This window comes from Oratosquilla oratoria, chromosome 27, assembly GCF_046742065.1.
Source record: "Oratosquilla oratoria isolate Oo_2021 chromosome 27, ASM4674206v1, whole genome shotgun sequence".
Taxonomy (NCBI): Eukaryota; Metazoa; Arthropoda; class Malacostraca; order Stomatopoda; family Squillidae; genus Oratosquilla; species Oratosquilla oratoria.
Window position 1 is genome coordinate 50,527,555 of NC_134803.1, and position 10,434 is coordinate 50,537,988.

At 41.4% G+C, this 10,434-nt stretch overlaps 1 protein-coding gene across 1 annotated transcript in view; it reads right to left on the bottom strand.

Moving 5' to 3' along the window:
- Nucleotides 1-411: 411 nt before the first annotated feature.
- The window catches only part of LOC143039704 (uncharacterized), a 27,625-nt gene continuing 17,602 nt past the window's right edge, over nucleotides 412-10,434 (bottom strand). The window contains exons 2-4 of the mRNA XM_076209941.1: nucleotides 9,534-9,692; nucleotides 8,333-8,481; nucleotides 412-2,460 (exon numbers count right to left, since the gene is read on the bottom strand). Of these exons, the coding sequence (XP_076066056.1) occupies nucleotides 1,837-2,460; nucleotides 8,333-8,481; nucleotides 9,534-9,692 (932 nt within the window). The 3' untranslated portion in view covers nucleotides 412-1,836. The remainder of the gene's footprint in view (nucleotides 2,461-8,332; nucleotides 8,482-9,533; nucleotides 9,693-10,434) is intronic.

Consider the following 10,434-nt stretch of genomic DNA (forward strand, 5'->3'; position numbering starts at 1 on the left):
AGCGAGAGGGAGGAGGGGCGAGAGGGAAGGGGGTGAAGGAGGAGGGGTGAGAGGGAGGGGGTAATGAGCGGGAGGAGCGAGAGGGAAGGGGTGTGAGGGATGGGGTGAGAGGGAGGTGGAGTGAGAGGGAGAGCGGGAGAAGGAGGAGGGGTGAGATGGAAGGGGGTGAAAGGGAGGAGGGGTGAGAGGGAAGCGGGGTGAGAGGTAGGAGGGGGATGAGAGGGAGGAGGGGGATGAGAGGGAAGCGGGGTGAGAGGTAGGAAGGGGATGAGAGGGAGGGGGTGATGAGCGGGGGTGAGAGGGGATGATGAGCGGGGGGGTGAGAGGGAGGGGGTGATGATTGGGGGGTGAGAGGGAGGGGGTGATGAGCGGGAGGGGTGAGAGAGGGAAGATGGGTGAGAGGGAGGGGGGATGAGAGGGAAGAGGGGTGATGGATGAGGTTGAGAGGGAGATGGGGCAACTGCCTAAGAAAATATGTTTGTATTGCCAGAATAAAAAAAAAAGAAAAAAAAAATAACGATTGCATAATGCTGGATGAATAAAAAAGAAGGCTCCTGGAAACAAGTAAATTATTTCTGAAAATTCATTACAGTAAAGACACTGCCTAATGTGATCAGTGACGTGTCACCCTATGACCTCCGGCCCTTATGCATTGCACATCAGGTACTGATCCTCGGCTGTCGTGTCCTACTGCATCAACAACCTTTTGCATCTGCTTTTTTCTATATCATTATTAAGTTATAATTAAGGTTTTCAAGCATTGAAAACATATTTGTTCATATAGTTATCTATGCAGTTTTCAAAGTAAAACAATTATAGATTTGTTTGTTTATTGTGATCAGCAAAACAGACACATACACACACGCATGCACACACACACACACACATGAAAACGAGAGTTGGACAAAATGCTATCGTGGTAGCTTAACTATACCTATTGTAACAACAGGGAGACCCGAAGGGAGTGGGGTTTCCAATGCGCAGAGTGTGAAAGATGGTAAAGTGAATCGGTCGTGGTTAAAGCATTTTTTTTTTCTTTGTCGGCTACAACCAAAGCTTCTATCCTTGACCACAATACTGCGCCGAAGAATTTGCATCACAGAGGTGGTTTGTCTATACCTAGGAGGTCTCTTAATTCATCACTCGCCAACCGCCACTTGTACGGACGTTTGGTCCTTCGGCATAAACCCCACTTCGGGAATTGGTGGTGTTTTATTTCCTGAGCCAGTTCCCAAAGTGCGTTAATATTCTGAGCCCAAACGTCCGTACAGGTGGCGGTTGGCGAGTGTTGGATAAAGAGACCTACATGTATCTACTGTATATACCAAAAGCTTCTTCCTCGTTAAAAGTGAGGTAGCCATCCAAGACAAGAACCCACCCAAAGACTAACTAGAGGTCATGGAGAGAAACAAGAAAAGACAAAGTAAACATTTGAAAATTGTTAAGAAAGGCAGCTGTATGTACAGGTGGATGGAACAACATGGAAGAAATACGAATCAGACCGAATCTGAGGCAAACTGAGTTATAGGAGCACAGAGACAGGGCTCCACGATCATAGCTCTTATCCTGTATACTACAACTTGGTAAACACACACACACACACATACATACATACACACAAACACGCACGCACACAATGCAACATTAACAAGTATCTTGCAATTGAACCTAATTGCATTTTCCAAAGTTACACCTTTTATTAACTTATACAAACCTACAGTACTTATTGCAGTCAATAAGTCATTTATTTCTACAAGTATCATAATACGATTTCCGATCCAACACAAGCCTATTTATATGAGGTTGCAACCCTTGACAGAATTCATAAAACCTCTGTTACTTTTTCATGTCAAGTAAACAAAGATTCCTGTACTCCGAAAGATAGTCGTCCTCGTCTTCCCTGGTCTCGACATCGACGTAATCGACAGAGTCCTCGTCTTCGCAAGGGGGCTCGAGGACCGGGGCTCCAGTGGGCGCTAAGCTGACCCCCCTGCCAGGCGTCTCGGGGGCTCCTCCCCCCGCCGCGCCCACGACGGCCTCCTTGGGACCCGCCGAGGTCGCGGGGTTCTGGTCCAGGTCTCTTCCTGAAGGATAAGTCCACGGGATGTGAAGATTGACGAAGGACAAGTCACAGGTCTCGCTGGTTCCTCCTCCTCCTCCTCCCTCCTCTTCCTCCTCCTCCTCCTCTTCGTCCTCGTCCTCTTCCGCTTTCCTCTCAGCTCGAGCATGGTCGAGGGTCTGGAGAACAACAAGGTTCTTCTGTTCCTCGGGAGTGTGAGGTCCCTCCCCTGGAGGAGGTCCCTGGAGGAGGGAGCTGGGTTCACCGGAGGCCCCAGCAACCAGAAGGTTCCTCTGTTCCTCCGCTTTCTGCCGCTGGAGTTCGGCAAAGGTCGGCACGGAATTCTTCTTTGGTCTCCCCTTGGGCTTCGTGGGAGGTTCCTTGCTCCCTTCCTGCATCACCTGAGCAGTAAAAGACAGAGTCAACACAAACTACACAGAACAAAAATCAAGTGCTCTAAAATCTAGTACCCAGTTTGTACATTCTCACCTGCTTGAGTGTGCTGTAACTTTGATTATATCACTTTCTTTTTTGTTTTATTTTGTATTATTTCAGTGCACACACATATATTTTTCTGGAGATCCTTTCGTTTGAGGATACCCCACCAAATCCTCTGTTTCAGCTCCTACATTTTTTTTTTTTTTTTTTTAATCAATACGAAAGGAAGCCTTCGAATCTCCACAGAAGCTCTTGTCGATGGGACCTAGTCTCCTCAAGGGCTCATTTTTTTTTTTATATTATAATTAATAACATATTAAAACAAATAAACAACTTATTTTTCTCTTCACCTTTGTTTTAACCTTCGAGGGATTTTTTCCTTACGGAATTTTTCCTACGGGGGATTTTTACATTTGGGGATTTTTTCCACGGAATTTTTTTTACGTGGGGATCTTTTCCTGCGGGGTATATTTTCCTTTGGGGGATTTTTTCGATAGGGGGTCTTTTCCTACAGGGATATTTTCATTTCATTTGGATATTTTTATCCAGGGTATTTTTTCCTCTGGGGATCTCTTCCTGTGGGGAATATTTTCCTTTCGGGGGATTTTTCCTATGTGATCTTTTCCTACGGGGATATTTTCCCTCTGAGGTTAACTTCCCCGACCTCGATGTTTCCTACTTCTCCTCGTAACAAACTCGAGCAGTCGTTCTTGTCAGGACAACACCTACCCTGTCCTTATAGTTCCCTCCCTGTGTATCAATTGGGCTTGAAGTACCCTATGACTGTGCATTTACCTAGTTGTATCTTACGGGAAAGGGAGCTATGCTCGTGGTGTCCCGTCTCTGTATCTCGGAGTATCTAAATTGTGTGTGTGTGTGTGTGTGTGTGTGTGTGTGTGTGTGTGTACGAGTCTGTGTGTGTGTGTGCGTGCGTGCGTGTGTGTGTATGTGCGTCTGTGCGTGTGCGTATGTACGTGTTTGTGTGATTCACTACCATGGTCTTGGATCACGTGTTGGACTTGTGATCGACAGCTGTTACCCTCCCGGAAGAGAGCTCAGAGCTCACATATGACCGATTTAAGGGTTATGCACACACACCTCCAACTCCCAGTCCGCGAGAGTTGGAGCAATGACTCGCAGCGCAGCGATACTGAAATTATTTCAGCCCTGGGCGGGATTCGAACCAGAACCGCCGTAGTGGCGGCCGGGGACTCTATCACCGCTCCATAGCACTAGTGTGTGTGTGTGTGTGTGTATTTACCTCATTGTAGTATACAGGAAAAGAGTAACACTCGTGGTGTCCTGTCTCTTACTTTCCATTTGATCATACCCAGCTTCAAATCCACATAAGTTTCCGACTTCTCCCTTGTTCTTATTTTCTATGCATGCATGTGCGTTTGTGTGTGTGTGTGTGTGTGTGTGTGTGTGTGTGTGTGTGTGTGTGTGTACCAGCGTTACTCCCATTTATCCCTCCGCCCATTACAATTCCCATATGCAACATACAGACGAAGAGGTGCGCACACACACACACACACACTTCGAATCCCGTCCAGGGCTGAAATAATTTCAATATCGCTGCGCTGCGAGTCGTTACTCCAACTCTCGTGAGCTGCGAGTTGTGTGTGTGTGTGTGTGTGTGTGTGTGTGTGTGTGTGTGCGTGTAAGGTCACTTCATTACCCATAGATTGGTCATATATGAGCTCTGAGCTCTCTTTCGGGAGGGTAATAACTGTCGATCACGAGTCCAACACGAGATCCAAGACCATGGTGGTGAATCACACACACGTACACAGGAGTCCGCACATCGTCTGGGGTTACCCCTCACTGCTACGGAAATAATTTACGCCCGAGGAGGACAACCTGCGAGGGAGTTTGTGTCCGCGGAGGACAAGGGGGGAGGACATGGCGCGCCTAATGTCGCCTTGTTTACTTAAGCGGCGACGCGGCAACCCGGCCTCCTGACAATGTTCCTCGACCTTTCAAGCTTTGTGGATCCCTTATTGCATTTACTTATATATTCAGGGGACCCCTGATAGGGGATATAGTTGTTTCACAACTGTATATGAGAATTGTTATGGTTTTCTTTTCACCGGAGTTGGGGGTTTATTATCAAGGAATAACTAGAATAAAGAAAATAAAGAAAAAATGAACATCTCGATTAAGACACTTTGTGTAATCATGATTTATAAAACTGAGTCATGAAAGGATTAACTGTAACATGTGTAATTCCCCCGTCTGGTGGAACCCTCGGTGGGTTCCTGGGACCCCCCAGGGTTGAGGAATAGGGTCCTATGCCACCGGTGTTATGCCAAGCGATGTACTTCGCCCCCCTACGTGAGGGCGCCACCCCGCGGGGCCAATTAACAGCCGAGGGACTTAAATATGTTTCTCGCTTGAGTGAGGGTCATGAGGCGAAAACGGGAAGAGAGTGCGGCGCGAATTTACGGAAGATTACATAGGAGGAGCATGCCAACAGGAGACCTTTTGGGTCCATAAGTAGGTCTAATGCGAAAAAATATATATATAATAATGACAAATAAATAAATATAAATTATGATAATATAAATAATAATGAATAAAATAAATAAGTAGGTAAAGTTAAATAATAAAAAAACAGGTAAATAGTAAATAATAATAAATTGACATAACTAATAGCAAATAATAATAAACAGACAAATAATAACAAATAAACAAATAATGTAAAATAAATGGCAGGCATTACAGCATCTTGCTTAGGTGTTTATCTAAACGAATCTTAAAGCTTCGAACTGAACTACATTGCACTGCCTCTGCAGGAAGTTTATTCCATTCATTAACTACACGGTTGGTGAAGCTGTTTCTGCCCACTTCCAAATTAAATATATTTCCTGACAGTTTGAGACCATTATTTCCTGTCGGATTCTCATTCAGTGTGAAAATTTTGTCACTTTTTGATGTCAATTCCCTTTAGAATCTTAGTCGATTTTCGTATGATTTATTTTTTTATATTTGGAATCAGTTTTGTGGCTCGCCGTTGTACTTTTTCCAATTTGTCAATGTCTTTAATGAGATTCGGTAACCATACGGAAACTGCACATTTAGCAACACATTTTATATATATACATATATATATATATATACTGTATATATATATATATATATATATATATATATATATATATTTACATATATATATACATATATATATATTTTAAACAAGTCCCTCCCCGCCAAGTTGGCGCTCTGCAGGACTTTCTAGTGAGGAATTCAATTAATCTTGCCTTTGGTCCAACTCGCCGGTTCGTGCTACCGTCACCTCGACCTCCGCCGCAAGTAGGGACGCTCTAACCTGCTCAGTGTAGGGCAGCGTTTCTCAACCTTAGGGTTTCCCAGAACCCTAAGGTTCCGCAAAAGGTCCCTAAATGTTCCGCGAGAACAAGTGAGATAAGCTAATGCACTTTTGATTTTTTATCTAATTTCATGTACGTAATATAATTAAACACGCACGACATATTCTTGGTTATTGTTATAATGTAATGTAGACATCATCCTATCTAACCTATTATTACGATGAAAATATAATGAGAAGGATGTAATATATATATATATATATATATATATATATATATATATATTTTTTTTTTTTTTTTTTTTTTTTTGAGCGGGGGTTCCTTGAGACATGAAATTTATTTTAAAGGTTACGAAAGGGTAAAAAGGTTGAGAAACGCTGGTGTAGGGTACTGGTTCTGTTTGATGCTAACTGATGATGATGATGCTAACTGACGATGGTGATATGCTGACGATAATGATGATGATAGTGGATATTGATGATAATGCTATCTGATGATGATGATAATATGCTAACTGACGATGATAGTGATGATGCTAATTGAAAATGATGATATGCTAACTGACGGTGATTGATGCTGATATGCTAACTGATGGTGATGATGATAATAGTGGTAGGAAAACGCCATTCTCAACGGGTGATAGCATAGCCACGTATGTTGCCGATTAGTGAAAAAATAATTATAATAATAAAATAAACAAATAGATTAATGTATAAATAAATAGATAAACAAGCTAAAAGCCACCTATTACTTGACAAACCTTACCCAGATACATATCAATCTAATAAAAAGTATACATACATATATATATATATATATATATATATATATGTATGCGAGAGTATTTTATCATACGTATCCATCAACATATATTAAAGTTTACCAAAAACAACTCCCCTATAAACAAATAGATAAAAACAAATAAATGAAAATAAAAAATAAAATGCCAGTACAGGGGTGATCCCTGAAAGAGAAAAAAAGAACACAAATTTGATGTTAAGTGGCAGCGTCTTGCAGTCCCCTGCCTCCTTTTGTTTTCTTTCTTTTTTTCTTCTTCTTCAAAACTCTGCCTGTGACAAAGAGAGGGTCTTTCCTAAAACTTCGGTGGTCCCCCTTGCTAAGAGGCGGCCAAGGTAAACCATCACAGTCCAGCCGAGTCAATTAGTCCGCCCGTAGACAGTTTCTCGCACAGTTTTCCTTGGCAGATGGCGCGCGCGCGACCGCCACGAAAATGTCGACAATTTGCTCGACGACGATATTTCCCGCGGATTTAGCACTTCTAATTTCTCCGACGTGAATCATGTTTCTGTCGGGGGGTTTTGTGCTTAATATATTTCTTAATGAGGACGCAAGAGCAATTTGTTCAAACTTATTGACGACCTATTTCTTGCGCGGGAGGAGAAAGTGTGAAATTTGACGCTGACGTCAAGTCGTCTGTTTTCTTAGGCGATGGCAACGGTTTTGTTGTCGTTTGGGGGGAAACACTTCTCTCGCTCTGCTAATTCTTAGGTACGAACTTTCTCCTTAATCTGAAGGCTTTGTGTTGTCCCTCACTCTCGTTTGGAGAGATTGTTGTAATCAGGCACATAGTCAGTTCAGTTCCCCTCCCCCTTCCCCCATCAGGAATTCTTCTCAAACTTACTAATGGTGAGATAACGAGTTAATGCTGTTACAGATTACTGTACACTGGGAACAACACACACACACACACAGAGAGAGAGAGAGAGAGAGAGAGAGAGAGAGAGAGAGAGAGAGAGAGCAGGAAATAATAAGAAAATAAAATGACAAAATAAAATGACAAAAACAAATGAACAACTTACCATGAAAGGGGGGTTGGATAATACATTGAAAATATTCAAACAATTAGAAACAAGAGAGAAAATGCATCATGACGATTAAATAAAACGTGTGTAACTGAAACAAATATAATCAATGGAGACCAGAATAGAGTGAAAATATATATAGATATATATGTGTGTGTGTGTGTGTGTGTGTGTGTGTGTGTGTGTGTGTGTGTGTGTGTGTGTGTGTATTCACTTGGTCTTTGGATAAGTGTTGGACTCGTGATCGACAGCTATTTCCCTCCTGGAAGAGAGCTCAGAGCTCGTAGGTCCGATCTATGGGTAATGCTATGACCTTGGGCACCCCCCCCCCAACTCCCCGCCCACGAGAGTCAGAGTAACGACCCGAAGCGCAGCGGTACCGAAATAATTTCGGCCCTGGGCAGGATTCGAACCAAGAACTGCGGGCCACTATGGTGGCAATTCAGCGCTCTACCAACTACGCTATGTGTGTGTAAACATATAATAATAATAGATAAATCAAATTAAATAAATCAGAATAATTAATCAACGTACACTAAAATAATAACGAAAATAAATAAATAAATAAAATGAATATGAATGTGTGTGTAAACGGTTGTAGTAATACACAGGTTGGATCAGGAGAGGGAGGTCAAAGGCACGACCTGGGCCAGGTCACTGACCTGGAGAACGGGGTCACTGACCTGCTTCTTCCACTTCATGCGCCTGTTCTGGTACCAGGTCTTGACCTGCAACTGGGACAGCCCCAGGGACTTGGCCAGGTCCACGCGGTCTGGGGTGCTGAGGTACTTCTGGGCCTCGAAGCGCCTCTCGAGGCCGACCAGCTGCATCTCTGCGAAGAAGGAGAACGTCTCAAAGTCCCGCTCAAAAAAAAAAAAAAAATGGAATAGACATAACACGGAAAACGTATATAAGTATTGTTCTTCACATACTTTTATATTTATAATTTCAGAATCAGTAAAATAATAATGGGAGAATTGTTGAAAGTTTGCATAGGCATAAATCAAACAGCTGAACAGTGAAATGGATATTGTATGTTTTAATTAACATTAACGATAATTACAGAAATACTTCTGGTCACACCTCTCGTGAAAATTAAATCAAATTCTATAGAAACTCTGACAAAATATGTATGTATATATGTATATATATATATATATATATATATATATATATATATATATATATATATATATATATATTTATATATATATATATATATATATATATATATATATATGCGAATAAATCACAAAAACACGTGATTCACAAAATGTGTGATAAAACCACTTGGACAATAAAATGAAAGGTGACCGAACGTTTTCGTTTATTTAAGAAATTTGAAAAATTTCTTAAATAGACGAAAACGTTCGATCACCTTTCATTTCATTTTCCAAGTGGTTTTATTACACACACACACACACACACACATATATATATATATATCTACATACGTATATATATATATCTACATACGTATATATATATACATACGTATATATATATATATATATATATATATATATATATATACACACTGAGTACTTAGAAGACTATTTACTGGTAAGGGTGTTATCACACTGGGCTATTTTCCTCCAATTGTTGGAGCAGATTTGCAGCCCGCAGCTTTCAGGACGTCATCTGATGTGATGGAGGAAAATCCTCCTCCTCCAGTATATCAAATGACATTCTATTATTATTTTTATTTATTTATTTATCTTTATTTATTATTATCATTATTTTTTTAACTGAAATAGTTTGTCACAGTAATTTTTCGGCGGGAAAAATTCTGGAGGTAGGCGGTACCGCCGATGAATTGTAGGTTGAAGGAAAAATATCTCAGTGCGATAACGCCTTAAACCCTTAGGGCGCCGGCCTCCTTACCGGTAAACACGGTCCTTGAGCGCCGACACTTCTTGGTCGACGTGTCGGGCACGGCCGACGGTCGCGTCCGGACATAGACAGGCAGCGGGACGGGCACGGGCGGGCTGGTCGTCGGGCTGCTCCGTGGGGCGCCGCCGCTCGGGCTCGTCACTTCGTAGTCTGAGGGGAAAGAGAGAGATGTAACTGATAAACAACGTTATGCACATGGAGGCCACAATGCAAGGCTTGATGTCAAAGTGTCAGAGGAGAAACTGACAAACAATGTTATGCACATGGAGTGCACTATGTCAGAAGTGATGTCACAATGTCAGAGGGGGGAATCAGTGACATGCAACTGACAAACAACCTTACACACATGGAGTGTTCCATGTCAAGCGTGATGCCACAATGTCAGAGGGGAAACAGTGATATGCAAATGATAAACGCTACCCACAGCATGCTGTGCACAATGTTAGGAAGAAAGTCACGATATAAAGAAGACATAGAGGGACACGAAAGAACCTCCTGCCACGAAATTCGAGGACTTTTTATATTCAAATGTCAAAGAAGGTTTTGATTTTGAAAAAAAAAATAATAATAATATTAGAAACAAAACAATCAATGAAATTAACAAATTGATAAAAATAGAATAAATATATGAATAGATAATTGCATCAATCATTTAACAAAATTAATGGAGAAATTAAATACATAAATGAATAGAAATAACAAATAAATGAACAGATAAATAAAATGAATAGATAAATAAAAAATATAGATAAATCGCTTCCAACAACAACTGCAATCTTGGAAGAAAATAAATAAAACGAATTAATGAATAGATAAAATTAACAGATAAACGAAAAAACATATATACAAAGGACACTTTACATGGACTGATCATAGTTTCTATAACTAGCTC